General features: G+C 35.9%; 1 protein-coding gene across 1 annotated transcript in view; it reads right to left on the bottom strand.

Annotated features, from left to right (window-relative positions):
* Positions 1–16,826, bottom strand: part of SMYD3 (SET and MYND domain containing 3) — a gene marked incomplete at its 5' end in the record, with an annotated part of 379,357 nt that overhangs the window by 316,759 nt on the left and 45,772 nt on the right. The window contains 3 exons of the mRNA XM_084203616.1: positions 7,970–8,106; positions 12,119–12,176; positions 13,256–13,363. Of these exons, the coding sequence (XP_084059742.1) occupies positions 7,970–8,106; positions 12,119–12,176; positions 13,256–13,363 (303 nt within the window). The remainder of the gene's footprint in view (positions 1–7,969; positions 8,107–12,118; positions 12,177–13,255; positions 13,364–16,826) is intronic.

Here is a 16,826-nt window from a genome sequence, read left to right as displayed (position 1 = left end):
GAAATAGAACATGACACACCACAATTACTGTTAAAACAAAAAGATATAAGTATATATTGGGGAACTGGGAGAGAACATACTTTTCAGGACTGAATTCCATGTACATTGGTATCATTTAATTGGCACCCACTGAAATGCCTACAGGAGACAGAACTTGTTGCACCCTCAATTGATACTTCAACTGTAACAGCTATTTGTCTCTACAGCATACCTTAGACAGATACTATCCTCGTTTTCAGAGAGACTCTGAAGCAGCTCAGAGTATAGGAAGTCAACAATAGTACCACAAATACATGATTCCCCATCCTGTATTCCAAAAACACGCCATATTCCAAGAGCATGGTATTTTTCAACTGACTATCAATCTATAGCCATGTCATTCTGGAAGAAAAACAGTTTTGTGCCTTTTCATCTATTAAACATGTTGAACAAGTCTCACAGCTGATTAATAATCCTTCCACACAAATTCCTAGCTCCGCCACAGCCAAAACAAGCAAACAAAAAATGCTTTAAGCAGCCTCACTGCCAGTCATCCTAAAGATAAGGATAGACCACTTTGCTGTCAAAAGCATTATAAACAGGTATCAGGCTTATTCTCCTCAATTAGAGGCTTTTAAAATTGCAGAGGATGCAAATGGTTTCCATTTACTACTCAGATCTTTATTAAACATCTCCATGACCTTGTTTCATGCTGGCTTTTCCCAAACATAATGGTGCCTCACCCCGCACATTTTTTTGCATGTACTCCAATTGCTACAACCACTAAAGTTTTTTATCATTAGTCCTTCCAGTTCATTTCCATAAGAGTGTCAAAAAACAGACAACAGACTGATGTATATCACATGTCAGAGACCACCGGCTTTTTTAAAAGTGTGTTTTCTGGATATGCTCTGAGCATAATTAGGCAAATTAATGGTAATTAACGTCCTGGCCACCTGGATCCTTTTCAGTTCTACACTAAAATATAAAATCTAATAAAATTAGGAAATAAATAAATAAATGTTTAAAAACCCAAACTGTTGCAAAATAGCCTACACTACCCTGCCATTTATTTCTCTAAACTGTTTTCTGCCATCTCATTACTTTCAACTTAGCCCGACAGAAGAAGCATCGAGTGAACAAGAAGTTTACAACTTTCCCTTCACACACCCCCCCATGCTGGCTCACTCCAGTCAGCAACTTTTCTATCAGCTTATGCTTTTCAATCCGTGCTGAATCAACTTCCTTAAAAATTAGTCTTTCTGCTTCCCTTCACTGTTCAAGAAAAAAGCATGTTTTCCTACGACATAAAACCAAATTATTACAAATTCTACTCAACCACTCCTTGTAATATATTCTTGCTTTGAAACTCTTCTACCTCATTTTCCACACCTGGTACTTGTTATACAGTTTATAAAACAGATGGTACATACAACTAAATGAGGGGACCCCAATTATACCATAAGTTCAATTTGAAATACTGAAGTCTTACAGTTTTACTTTCACTGTAACAAGCATTGTTAGCAAAAGCTTACATTTCAATTGTGATCATGTACTTTAATTTAAAACCTGATAGAATGTTGAAGCCTTGTTTCATGGTCTGGTATAATATCCTTTTGGACTTCAAGGTAATTACTGTGACTGAAAATTAAGATAATTGCTATGGAAGATTATCTCCCAAAATTATAATTCAATAGGGAAATAACAGAAAATCCCTAAACCTGAAAAATCACCTTAGACAAAAATAACTTCCTGTAGTGACTCAACTTTCATTTGGCAAAGTAAAGAGAGAGGAGTCTTATCAGACTGTTTATCACTCTTATTCTAGACTATTGCTGCAATATTTCTTCCTATTTGATTAAAAAATTTACTAATTTTTCTCTAATCTCTATTCACATTATTGTTTCTAAAGCTGATGCACAGTGGTTGCCACTTCCTCTGCAATCTTGACTTCAAGAAACAACATCGAGCTAAACTAACATCATGAGAAATACAATGCAAATCCTAGCAGCAGTATAGAACTATTTCTGCAAAATTTAAAAGATACAACCTAAGATGTAGGCTCTTAAAAACAACTGATAGTTTGACGAGCAGGAATATATTCTTACCACTCTAAAATAAAAAGAAGAGTCAAAAGATTAACAAACGTATATTAAGCACCTAAGCCTAACCAATGTTGTTTCAGGTATTCCTGTAAATCATAAGACTCTGGCATTTACAATAAAAAGAACTATCAAAATTAAAAGGTTTTTGCAAAATAGTTTCCAAGGCCATGACTAAAATAAATTAATCAGTACTGGTCTTCAATTTACCATGAGACAGGGAAGCAATGTACATTAACTTTGATTTACACAAAGAACAACGGTGGAATTAAACATGCACTTGCTTTTTTCCTGCCTCCAGGAAAAAAACGTCACAGCCTCCCAATCACAGGGAAACTGAACAACTGCATCCAGAGTTAATTAGATTAGTAAGTCTAGCATCAGAAGGCAACCTTCACCTGTATGTCTTCAACAACTCTTAACCTGCTCATAACTTTATCCTAATATTTCTTTTGACTTTCTTAAAACAAATGGATTTTAATTTCCCTGATTCCAGGAATTAAGTTAACCAGTGAATCCTAAATAAGAGTAACCTACTGAAAGCATTACTTAAGAATATCTTGACCAGGCAGATGTATTATGTATTCCAAGGTCTTCCCAGACAACACTGAGCCTATAAGATCTGAAGGAGCAGTGTGAAGATGAAACATACTTTACCAGTCACATCATTAAATATCTCCTTCAACTTGCCCATAAAACAACACACAAATAAATTATCATAGTTTAGTATTCAGGCTTTACAAAGGCCAAAGGACACTGCTCAACTCCTAGTTCTCTTCTGCCTATGATGATCCATTCCAAAACCTTTTTAACAGTGAGATTTCTTTTTAATTGGTAGTAATACCTCTTATGTTGCAAAGAAATTCTTTCAAAGCATTGAGTGGAATAAAAAGTAAGTACAGAAAAGTTAGAAGAACAAGTGAAAATATTTAAATTTTGATAGGATAAATAAACAAAGGATTTTAAAGAGACTAGGACACTTGGCCTCTTGAGGGATGTACCTCTGCACTTTATAGAGCCTCCTTACTACTTAAGTTTAAAACAAAATCAACTACATCAACAGCCTAAGCAAAGAATTGGCCTTCTAGTTAAAACTTTTTGTGGGCACAGAGATTGGCCTACAGCATCAAACTTGCATCTCTTCTTTACTCTTATGTCAATTTCACAAACCTCAAACAAGTGAGACGAAAATAAATTAATCTGACATATAAAAATTGCAGACATATTTCTAATACATACAGACACTTCTTTTTGCCCTATCCTAGACTTACAGCTCTACAGTCATTCAGACCTGGTTTTACTCTTTGATCTGTATCAATTCTAAACTGACCTCAAAAGGAAAGAGTAGAACAGCACCTGAGAAGATAGTGGCGAGCAGCACATCCACCACCTGCATTAAGAGGAGTACTCACCTCCCACATATACAGGTGTGTGGCCTCTCCAGTGAGCTAAAAGAACGCAGCACACCTACTTTCAAGGTAGAATCTGTTCATAACAAAAAGGTGTCAAGATTGGAATGCAGGTAAGATTGAAAACTTCAGAAAGCTAAAAATTCTTTGTCTAGTTCCTATCATCCCACATGTGGTTAAAATATTGTCCAGAAATGAAATTTTGCACAACAGAAGAGTTAGGGAGACTGCTGTTTCAGGGTACCATCTCTGCCCTATGTGGTGCCTTTTTCCCAACTTGGAAATGAAACTAGAGAGAATTTTAGCAAGAAGGCAGTATAAAAGAGGATCTTTAATGGAGGCATCCAGGGGCACTCATGGAAAGATGTCCACAAAAGCCCACCTCCACAGGGATGAGTATGTATTTATAGGTTTTAGGAAAGAAGCATAATTGATAAAAAGCACCAATTAGGAGGACAAGTGATGATTCAATTTCTCCTCCAGGTCAAGCCCCTCCTCTGGAGCCCCCCCTTCATCACTAGGTGTGCTTTGTCCATGAAATGTATCTCATAGAGCTGTTCTTGGCTTTGGTTCCCAGGAAGAGCCAAGATAGCACTGGGGCCTTGTACCTCCCAGGGCTTGGAGCTCTGGAATTTGTCCTTCTGCTTAGGGAAAGGCCATGGAAAATTACAGGGAAAACTAGCCACCAATACAATAGGCTACAGAGCTACAAAAAACATGAGTGAAAAACACAGAGAACATATAAAAGGTAAAAAAAGGCAAAACCCAAAATGGCATCCTATGGGGTTCCCTAAAATATTCAATCCAGCATTCTTTCCCAAAAAGTTTATGTACAGCTTAATCAAAAGAAAACTTCTTTCCAATAAAATTCTGTTTTAAATTTACTAAACTGCCCTATAAGTCTGCTTGTAGTAGTTCATTAACTTTCATTGGATTTTATTTTACTGCTAGTTAGGGCAGAGATGGCCTATACTTAATAATTCTTATAAATGTGAGGACCTGAATTTAGGAGATCTATAAAACAGCTATCATACTAGCACATATCAGAATCTCTTATTTCTCATCATTGGAAAATAAGTCTTCAAACTGTTTCAAAATGCACAAAAAGTGAATTATGACACAGTTGGAGTAGTTGCACTTCTATATAAAACACCAAGCCTATATTTGGTCTAAAAGAAGTCATCTTAGGCCTGATTCCTGTCAGTAGAGTCATTCACAGGTTTATGATAGGTACAGAGTTTATTCAGTGTCTTTAAGAGGTTCACATTGTTCTGTCTGCTAGTATTAAAAGAACCATAAATGTACACAAAAATTTAATTTTTTATCCTGCATCCATTAAATGTCTCAAAGGACTCCAGGCCACCTCCTCACACATGTAAGTAAAAGCTGAAAAATAAAAAGCAAGGACTGATTTTATCTCAAGGTTATGGAAACATCATTAAACCATAAAACCACGCTGTCAAAAATTTATCTCGACATTAGAAAATGTCTCAGTGGAGTTAAAGCCTTACCACGTAATTAGCTGCAGATAATTCTGTTTAATACTGAGGATCAGAATTTTTAAACAGTCACAACCTTGATAAATGGCACGTTAAATAAACTGAAGCTTGCAAAAAGTGATCAGATAACAAAAATGAGAAAATTCAACCCCAGCTCAAAGGACAGTTGGTACAAAAGCGAATTGTCTAGTAAGGACAGGGCAACTGTCAGAAAGATAGGTGCATAACCCTTCTGAAACACCGCCCCATCCACTACAGCTGGTATTTTCCACAGATCTCACACAAACTAAAAACACATTGGGGTGAAATTCTGCCCCCATGAAAAGAAATGGCAAAATTTTCTTTGATTTTCAGTGGGAAGTTTCTACAATTGCACACTCAGAGGGATTCTCTGCCTATTAAGCATCACAGGCAAGTGAATAAAACTATAATTACTTTTCACAAGGACAAGAGCAGTGGACAGCAGAGAAGCAGGACTGCTTAAAAGAGCTTCCGAGAAGCTCTTTTGACCTAAATCAGGTTGGAGATTTTCCAAGAACCATCTGGAATATAGTCACCTCACCACAGGATAATTTTTCTCTTTTTTCTGGCAGTCTGTTTATTTTCCTTCTTGAGAATCCAGCATCAAACAGAATAAAAAATGACCTTTGACTGGATCTTTTTGTGGCATGCAATGAAAGAACTGATCCAAAAAAGTTCAATGTTCGAATAAGCACCTACTGAACTTGAAAGGAATGTTGGGAGTGATAGGGAAAACAAGATTACATCTTGAAGTTATGTATCTGTAGTATTTCTTTATTCTATTGACCACAGAGGGAAGTCATCACAGCTGGTCTTCTTTAAAGGTATACTACAGAGAAGAGACTGCAAAAGTCTTATCAGAGACTTTACAGTTCCCAAGTCCTAAATTTTACCTGCTGAGAATAAGCATCCCTACTCAGCTTTAAAAACAAAAAAAATTGCATGGACATCCAGCTTATCTTCCAAAGAACATTCCATGGGAATGGCAGAAAACATCTGCTGCTACCTCCCTAGGGATGGGGAAATACCAAATTAATATTTTAATACGCTATCACACTCATAACAAACTCGTTTGACAACCAAATTAGGAAAGCTGTAAAATGCCACATGGAGAATTAGAGAGTGACAACAAGGTCTTACAAAAAGCTTGACAGCTGTGCTTGACTGAACTCTGAACAAGATACTAATTTTACTCATGCAAAGTATGTGGCTGTTGACTGTTCTTTTCTCCCAACCACTCACCTGTCCAGCCAGATTCTCCTATCCCTTCTGCCAGTTCTTTTTAGTATTAATGATATCAAATATGTGTACACGTGACAGCTCCATGTAATTTGCTCTCCATTTTCCCAGAGCAGACTATCACACAGACTAAGCAAAACCAGCAAAAGAAGGAAATGAGCCCTAGTTTAATGGACAAAAAAAAAAAAAAAAAACAAAAACAAAAAACCAACCAACCAACCAAACAAAAAAAAAAAACCCTTAAAAACTCAGCACTTTGCACTACATGCAATATGGTGGGGAAAAATTCACAGTCAATATATAAAAAATATCTTTGTGACACCAATGCTACAGTAGAGCAAATGTTGTCATTAACAGGAGCATTCCCAGTTCTCCAGTTAACAAAATATGGAGCTGGGAAGTCTTGGTTTTCACTCTGCCCTTGGTGGCCACTAACACCACCTCTGTAAAATACATGGAAGGGGAGAGGAGGTGCACATATGTGCACATTCTTGTGCATATGTGTACATAAAAAAATTAAAAACCTTCTGCACTTTCTTCACCACTGTTCCAATGTGTTTAGTAGTCATCACACTGTTTCTGTAATGCCACGTGGCCATTCCCCATCTTAAGCTTATTATTATGTAGAAGGCAAAAACATTTGGAAATCACTTCTTACAAGCTGCAGCTCAGTTCAAACTTAGTAGGCAGTGATCATCTTCTGATAACCAGTTTTATCTCCAGCTGCACAAATTCTCTACACCAGATAACACAATGTGCATGTTTCATGTGAAATACATCTGACATAGCTCAGGCCAAATCAGCATGCCAACACAAGACAGCTTGAGTGGAGATGAGGTAGTACTTAAAGGGTTTTATCTATGCACCCTTTTGACTGGGTCTATTTCAGACTCTGTGATTTTTCAGGTAAAATTGCAACTTTGCATCACAGCAGTCTCATCACCAATTAAAAAAATCCAGAAAAACAACACAGTTGATTAAATTGCTCCTACTCCTGTCCACAGGAAAAAAAAAAAAAAAAAAAAGGTTTTTTAACTCTGCAAACAGACTTCTTTTAAAAAACTGAGTACTCTTCATATAACATGTTTCTGCTAGCATTGTTTGAATTTAGCTTCTTGAATTCAAAATAATAAAATATCTACACCAAAAGCCAACAATATTTAGTTAGTAGCACAATTACCATTTTACATACTGTGGAATCTCATTTTAAATACTTTATATGTCACCTTTCAGAATAAATAATCCACAAGGCCTCTAGAAAAAGCAGGTTGTAGGATACAATACTATCACAAACACTAGCATATACCTCTAAATGACAAAGTGGGATGGGAGGATATCTGCAAACATATTTCAGAAAAAATTTAGGCTGAAGAGTGATGTTATATGTTCTTCATTATTGTGAAAAAATTACTCAGGTTGATTGACTGAATTATATTTGAACTTTCTTAGTTTTTATCTCAACCAATAACTTTAACATGATCATTTTTAAAAAGGAAAGGAAAAAAATATCCTCTGGCTACTGATTTAATTTTGCAGTGCTGCAATTATATTAAAGTTATACTTCTGCTTAAATACTGAGTGAATTTAAAAAATAGTTTGAATTCACTTTGTCATATATCACACTGTGAATGTATCTACTGAACTCCCACTCAGAAATAAATCGTGAACACGAGGAAAAGATAATTTATGAGTTGTCAAGCAACCAGATTTTAACACTTACTTTTGTGAAGATCTGAAAAAAGTCAATTGCAGGTGGCAATTGAGACTCATCCTGTATCTCAGTTTTCAAATACCGTTGCAAAGTCTGCGCAAGGTGCCTGAGGCCGTCTTTCATTTCTTCACTTAACCGTTCAGTGTCTTATTGGGAAAGGGAAAAAAAAGTAGACCATGTCATAAACAGAACATTTCACCAACATTTTGAAAATATCCCATGGCAGCCTTACAGTCCAGACATTTCCAGTCCAGGAGTTAATCCTGACAGAGGGCAATCTTGACAGAGGGCAGACATTTTTCATTTTTTGTGACAGTTACCTACCAACACACAGTAGGGTTTATCAGGTTGTTACTGCCAAATCATATGAATGAGACAGCAAGTTAAAGATCAAAAGCCAAAAGATAAAGCAGATGTGTAAGCAGATGTAAGACATTACATACAAAAATTAGGCATCTGGGTTTGTAACATTAACCACATTAGAAATATGCTTGGAACTTTATGCAGCAGTACATACTTTTATACTGCATTCTCCACAGATGTGTCAGAAACACCTTATGCTAGCAGATGAAACAGAAAAGTATTTATGAACAAAAGGGGTTTCATACAGAGCAACAATGGTTAACAATGAATATGAAAGAATAATAGGTAAATATCACTTAATTATAAAGCACCACTATTCATGTTTTTCAGATAGAAATCCTGAAGCAGAAAGAATCCCAGTGCCTCATTTTCTAATTAAGTGATTATGCATGCATCAGGTCTCAACAGGGAAAGCAAAACTGCTGCTGTCCTAGCAAGTTCACTGCCTACCTGCTTCACACTTCTTCCTACCAGTTAGTACAAAATGGAGAATGTGAAGCAGAACATCTCTGCCTATAACAAAAGGCAGAGATTTATGATGCACTATGAATCAATTCTATCTCTGCATAATGGTGAATTGTTATTTTATTATCCACATCTATAGATGTTCACAGCACTACCCAAATGCAATGAACAGTGTAGATGTTTGCAGGTGATTTTGTAAGCATGAACGAATGTAAATGTTAGAAATTCAGATATGTATGTATTTCATAATGTACAGAAAATCTCTGGTATAGAAAAATATGGTATCCATGAGGACTGTGTCTTCAAGAGAAGCTGCAAACTTTTAGATGACTGAAACAGCCAAGTTTAAAAAATAGAAAAGAAAAATATCAACACACACTTGCATTTCTTATATAATATCCCTTTGGAAACAAAAATGTTTTTTTCCTTCAAATGTAATTCTTCAACACAACATGTGATTTACCTTAAACTATCTATACTACATTACAAAATGCATTATAACAAAGAGAGGAAGGCATGCTTTGTTTCACTATTGGCAAATATAACAACCCCAGACTAAAGAGGAGAAATCATATAAGAAGCATGTTACAAATGGACGCTGTAGCTTAGGACAGATGTGAACATGAATACCAAAACCAACTGGAACTTCAGGGAGAACTGATAGAGATGGAAGCAGAATGCAATTATCCACACTGGAATCTGTCCAGGACATCAGAGCTAATGATCCAGAAAAAAAATCCCATGGGAACCTTAATGGAAAATGATCAAGACCTGGTTTTCCAAGCACATTTTAAAAAAGGCCAAAAGCAAAATGAAATTAAATTTGTGTATGTTTGCAATTTTTGTTTTTAAGGAACTTTTTTCAATTGCTTAAAAAACCTGGTGTGGGAGACAAAATGCAACAAAAGGCCTATGAAAAAATTCTAAATAAGGCATGGGGATTTAGTTATGTAACTCTGATTCTCACACAAGTAAAGTAGCAAAATATCTGCCCCATAATACAGCACACAAACTATCTTCTTAATACTCAGTCTTAGTAAGTAAAAACAAAGATTATTTCTGAATTGCTGTAACATACAGAAAGCCCAGAGAACTAAGGAAGGAAGGAATTGTCTTAAGATAAATGAGAACTAGCAAAAGTAACAACACTCAGAGAGACCCCTCCTACTTAATCTGAGTTTCAGGACATATAAAGGAATTTCAAGGAACTACGGAGATTGGAAAAGAACTTCATAAAGGGCTGGATGCCTCCACATGTTTTGTGATTTTTCATGTATTATATGTTTTAGCAGATAATTACTCAAAAAGTGTATAAAACTTCATACGCTTCTATTCAGTTCATATGCCTACCACACTAAAAACCAACCAACAGTATAAAGTAATGTTGAAAAGTAATGTAAAGCAAAATGAGACAGCATAATGTCAATAACAATTTTCAAAAATAAAATATTTTGGAATAACAAGCTGGGGGTAAAACCCCCCCAAAAAGATTGAAAGAATATCAATGAGAATTCTGTCACATTTCTGATTAGCATTGAAACATTATCTTCTAGTACAAAGATGCTTCCTGAAAATGTTTTTGTTTTGTTTAGCCTGTGTTCCTAGTTCATGTGATTCTGTTCAAAGAAATCTTTCCTCCTATATACTTTGGCCTCTAATGCAAATGCATTTCTGATTTTCCTATAGCTCCCACTAAGTTCACAAAGAAATAAAAGCTTTAACAACATCATTCATAAATTGTGCAGCAAACAAGGAAATTGTTATGAAATAACAGGAGCTTTTGGAACACACAGAGGCAGTAAAAAACATCACAGCTACTACGAGCTCTCACACCAACCCAAAACACTTGTGGAATATTTTAACTCTAAAACCACAGAGACCATCTATTCACTCTAACAGTCACCCCATCTGTATCACAGGCCACATCACCATTTCCTTCAGAATGAGAATTTTAGCAGAAGCTTCTGGCCACTCCAGACTTTTGTACCATTTATCCATTGCAGCTCAGGCCTGTACAGCAACAAGCTTCTCCCCAGACAACTTATCACACTATTCCCCCTGTCTCCAATGAAGTCAAGGAGAGCTGAGAGCATCTCCTGAAGGGTACTGAGAAACCAGTTTGTATGGAATAATCAGTTACAAAACAATCTTTGCCCACACTAGAGACAACTGCTGAATAAGTGATCAATATTTAATTTTTAAAGGGAGACTCTTCCTGTCCAGTTCCTCCTGCACCACTCTGGAATCAGCCATTGGTATAATAAAGACTCTTTCCTTGGATTCCAGCAGTGTAATGAAGCATAAAAATCCATAGTCTACATAATTTTAACTTAATTTGAAGCATCTGTTTTCCATAAACCTTTGTTACACAAATTGAGAATATCCATTGGAGAAAATCACTGTTTTAAATAACTGAAATCTATCCATTTTAATTTGCTGACTTGTTAAGGTCTTTTGCCCTTGCAGTTTGGGACAAGGCAGCAGAATGTCAGGGTGTTCAGGAGTAAAATTAATACTATGTGTTGCATTTTTTTATGTTTATATAGGTTTTATTTCTAACTATACCAATTGCTCAAGCTAATTTGTAGCCAAAACTCTGAATAACACTAAAAAACATTGAGGTAATCAAAATATTCACATTACTCTCCAGAAAATCCCTCTAAACAAGATGCAAAAATGAACCAAGGATGTATTTCTTCCTAAGTCTTTAAGATGCCGCAAAATATGAAAAAAATGTTTCCTATTTCAACATTTGCTCTGCTGAGAGAGTGCAATGAGCATCTTTTTCTACCCAAGCAGTTGAAACTTGTGAAGCCACAAAAGTAATAACTGCATCATTTCATCTTTTTTCTCTACTGAAAGGTCACATAGAAGAAACACACACACATATCCCTTTTAAATTTAACTTTCTTTCCTATTCCTGGAGGTCATTTTGAAGCTTTATGCAATACCAGATAAGTATTAAAAAAGTAAAACCTTAGTGTAAAAGTATATGCACTATTGTGTATGTATGTAGGCATGTTGACACTGTATGTAGTAAGGCAGACATGGGGTAAATTAGAAAATGAGAAGGCAAGATGTTCATTGTAAAATGTGAAAATAAAAATACTAAAGAAAAAAAAAATCAGGAAGGTTTTGCTTCAAGACAACAGGCATGTTTTTCCTTTTTTTATCTTTGAAATAACTGCTCTTTCCCAGGGAGGTTTTTGTCTTTGATTCTGTTACTCCACAGAGCAAACCTTCAGAAGGCAAGCTGCAAGAAAATCAGATGGCCCTTTTGTAAAGCAGACCTGGGAAGCATTTCCTGAAATCTGGCTGGCAATTACTTACTGGACTGAAGATCAGAAAAAGTGTAGAGTCTCTCAGAAGGGCATACTGATTGTCTGAGCTGTAGAGGAAAAACAGATAATTAACACTCACATGGCATGTTTTCATCCTGGAAACACTCTACAAGACTGATTATTCTGTGTGATAAACATGTAAGATAATCAGGTAAGGCCAACAGCATCAACATAAATCCAGGACTTTGTATAAACTATCCTAAAAAACAAATTTCTTTGGTGTTATAAGACTTTCTAGTCATTTTCATTTTTTTTAACACTTTGGCAGCTTACCTTTAGTGACTTACTTTAGCCCTTTGGAGCATAATTGAAATCAGATTATGAGGTTTGTAGTTTCAGAGTTCATGTGACACTAATGAATGCACAGTATGGCTAGGTACATATTTGCCCTTTAAAAACTATCATGCACAAACTCTTTGCAACAATGTATAAAATAAGGGTGAAATCATATTTTATTACCTCAGACCACAACAAAGGCCTGCACTTTTATCCAACACAGCATCGTAGCAGGTTCAGCAAAAAAATGAGCAAGTCCCTTTTGATTTACAATCCCAGACGTTTATAAGCTGCTTAAACTATCAGAAAATTTAGTCATATAAAGTAATCAAACTGTGGGAATGTCAAACACCCACAACTTCCAAGAGAGTTTAGAAAAGCATTAAAAAAGGTAATTGAGATTAAGAGGATCCAGCATGAAAGCATGGCATTATGCCCTCTAAAGCTACCAGTGCTTCTGCCCTTACCCTCATACAAACAACACCCCCTGAGGCTTCCATTAGGTTAACAGAAAAGCACCAATAACTTCAGCACTATTGAAGGAAAAACAGTCTCTCCCTATGTTTTGCTTCCAGGCAGGAATAAGCTTAGAATGCTACCACATAGCCATGGGAAAAGAAAGTCAATAAACATGTCTCTTGAGCTTAGTTATGTCTGTTTTGGAATCTCTCAATCCCTTCAGCATTTCTGCAAATTAATCAGTAAACTTGTAATGCAATTTGCAGTCTAATTTTTTTCAGCACTCCCAGTCACTTCAGCCTTGTAGTTCATAATTGCATTAAAAATGTAGAGTGAGAAAGTATTTACCAGAATTTGCTGCACTGAATCAATCTAAAAGAGCATCACTTACTAGTTTAAAAACAATCCTTCCAGCAAGTCTGACAGAGTCTGGAGGAAAATTTGGCTCGATGCTCTTAAGACACTTGCATTCCTGCTTGTGGTCCAGCCAAGCTTCTTTCTATCAGGATGTTTTAAAAAGGAAAAAAAAGAAAATCAGGTGCATTTTATTTTACATAACCTGTATCCCACTTTTTTTATACATACACACATTTTATATATATATATAGTTATCTATAGTTATATATGCACACAAACACGCTCAAAACAATATGCACTAATTCTCATTCGTTGAGGCATGAAGCAGCAACAAGAGGTAGCAAATTAAAAGAACAGGGCACAACAAAAATTTGACAATGACAAGTACTCAGAACCAAGGGCTTCTGAAGGTGACATTTTCTCACAAATATGCAGTAAGGGAAAAAAACATGAACCCAGAAAACCAGTTTCTGTTAGGTGAGTGCCACAGAGAAAATGATTGTCTAATGCTAAGTACATGTTCAGCAATTTAAAAAAAAAGATTAAGTGGCAGAACTATGTGTAAGGGCACATCAGACCTGGAGGTGCTGACATGAGAGTTACAAAGATTCCAAAGGCAATCACACAATTTTTTCCTAAGCTGCATTTAAGTGAGGGAATTGTTTCAGGTAACTAGGCATCAGCACAAGTAGTATTTGTTATATTTAATTCAGGATTTTTTCCCCTGTGGCTTACATGTAATAAATAAATGGAACTTTTTATTTCTTTCAGATACATGAGAGATTTGTGATTTTATTTCTTTTACCCATAACCTTACAAGGAGAAAAAATGACACCAAGAAGGCATTAATCCAAATATAGTTAGTGTCACATGCTGTCTGGCAAATAAAAGTATTTAGTGCTGAATAGAATTATCCTTGTCTAGAAAAAACGAAGTCATGCTTGTAAATGTCCAGACATCGTTCTGTGTCATATAATTATATTGGCATTTTTATCCAACTTACACTAAAAATGTCCCTAGGAGTAAGCCTTTACTGTCAAATTTTTTCCTCTACATAAATGTTGCACAGAATTTTAAACATGCTAGAGGTGACATCAAAATGATTAATAACCTACCCAACCAGTATAGCTCTAATGAGATGAAATATTCTGGACCACATAGCGCCACACACCATGTTTGTCTGAGAGCATTCCCACGTGGTAAGAATAGTTCAAACACACGTCTTTTGTGAAAAAGCACTTTGCCCAAAACTGATGCTAAAAAGGAATCACTCTGATTCCTCTGCAGAAGGAGCTAGAATAGAATGGGGCTTGCCAGTCACTTATTCCCAAATGGTCAGGGAGAAAGACGAAAGCTCCAAATGCATTAAATATAATGAAATTCAACAATATTTCTTCTTGCTATCCATACAACATGGATACAAATTGCAGGACAATATGAAAACAAAGATTTGTGACCCTGGAGAGACCTACTTTTATAGTCAGTTTCTAACAATACTGATTGGTTGGACTTATGTCAGTATCACATTTCCTGATGGAAGGGTTTTCTTAATTCTGTGTATCCTGGCCTTCAGTCGAGGCTTTTATATCCTATATCCAGCATAAGTATAAACACTAGTGCAGAGCCATGGCCACCTTGTATGACCCTTCTCCTCCATGCCAGAGAAGGTCTTCCAATTTTGCAAAGATTCCTTTTTCCCCTGTTAGAAATGAGCACCAACAGAAGGAGGCAAAGAAAGGCAAGTGAACAGTACAGGACAATACAAACCCTCCTCCTCAAGGTTTCACTACACTTAGGAACTTGGAAAGGATATCTTTCTGTTTATCTCCTCCCAAAGCATTGTCTCTCAATCTCAATGCATCCCAAGTGCAAATCCACAGGCTTCACCCAAGAAAAATGTTGAGCACCCACATGGCTACAGAGAGAGCGCAGCACAGAGCTCTTTACCGGTGCCAGACTGAGAGTTTGCCTGCTGAACCAGCTCCAGACCAACTCCAACACCTCCTGCACAAGCCAGGATCACCTCCTGCTGGCCAAGACCCCTCACAAATGCCTGCAATGTCTTGCATATTTTCAGCTGAGCAATTTTGCCAAGGCACAGCCAATTCTTTCACAGACATATGCTATTGCTGTGTCCCTTTGGAGCCTGAATCTACAGAAGATCCTAAAGCAATGTTGATGAAACAAAGGTTTCCCTTGTCTTCTATGCAAGGTCACAGAAAATTAACACTTCCTGCAGATTAATGTGCTAATAAAAAGCAGTTAAAGACTAGGGCTGATAAACAAACAAACAAAAAAAAACCACCAAACAAAAAAATATTTTTCCATTGGAAGGTTTTGATCTGTTAAAAGCAAATAATCTGTAATTTCCAAAAATGTCACAAAATGTATTTTTTAAAATTATGATGTTTTAATTTTATTACATTGTTTCAATAATATTTGACAATATCACATTCTGAATTCTGCCTGAAATGACACTTCCATTTTTCATGGATTATCACTTATATCAGTGGTCCCCAATCCATGGGATATACCACATTAACAAACATTGCCGGGGTGATCACAACAGTGATTAGGAGGAGCGGCAGATGTGTTAACCCTTCCTTTGGTGAGACACCCAGCCAACATAACATTGCTTGAAGGAAGGAAGCCCATGAAATAAGGCATCAACCAGTGGAAAAGGGACTACAACAGGGAAATGTCAAATAGGGCCAAAAACCAATTAGGTCTGAGTGAAAAAAAAAGATTAAAAGCAAAAAATCTATATGTACTTGATCCTGAAATCAGAATTCAGTTGCAAAAGGTCAGCCCAAAGGATCTCTTGTGATAAGTTCCAGTTTCACATTTCTAATATATTTTAAATTAAATTAAAACAGCTTGCTTCAACTGGCCTGAAAAAAAATGGGATTTTTTTTTTTTTTAATTTGGAAAAACTCACTCAATCTTTAAAACAAACATCATGGAAACTTGTAAAAAAATGGGTGTTCTGATTTGTTCATAGATTTTTTCAGGACTACTGGCTCTGCATACATATTCCCTTAAAAGATAACTATTCTCACTGCAAGTTACAAAAAGAGAGACATTTCCAAAGACTGTTTCTTCTCCTTAAGGTTAGTCTGAAGATAGATAGTTTTTTGTACCACTTGACATTTTAAAACAAATGAAGATTTTTATAAGACATTTGCAGCTTTAAAAAATTGCTCCTTTTGGTACACTCTGAAATATAAATTCACTGTTGTATTTACATTGAAGTTTCTTTCACAAATTCCACCATTATTCTAGACCCAGTACACCTATTGAATTAAACTTGTTAAATTCAGTTTTTCTGTATTAATTCTGTTTTCATAAAATGTATTAATCACAAAACTCCAGAAAAATGACAAGCCTAAGTGTTTTGAGTTGCAAAATCACACATTCAAAAATAATTAAATCATTCTGCAACTAAGTGTGAACTGCAAATTCAACTGCATAATTTGCACTTCAAAGTTATCTGTATTTATAAAACTAAAATAGTCCTGTTTTGCCAATATTCACTTTTTTAAATGTGCAAAATGCAGTTTCATCAATACCCTGCTGTTTATTTGTTGACCAATTAGTTCAATTAG

The sequence above is a fragment of the Fringilla coelebs genome (genome assembly GCF_963513975.1).
Source record: "Fringilla coelebs genome assembly, chromosome: 3".
Taxonomy (NCBI): domain Eukaryota; kingdom Metazoa; phylum Chordata; class Aves; order Passeriformes; family Fringillidae; genus Fringilla; species Fringilla coelebs.
Note: the sequence above shows the minus strand (reverse complement) of the source record. Positions and strands in the feature narration are given on the sequence as shown.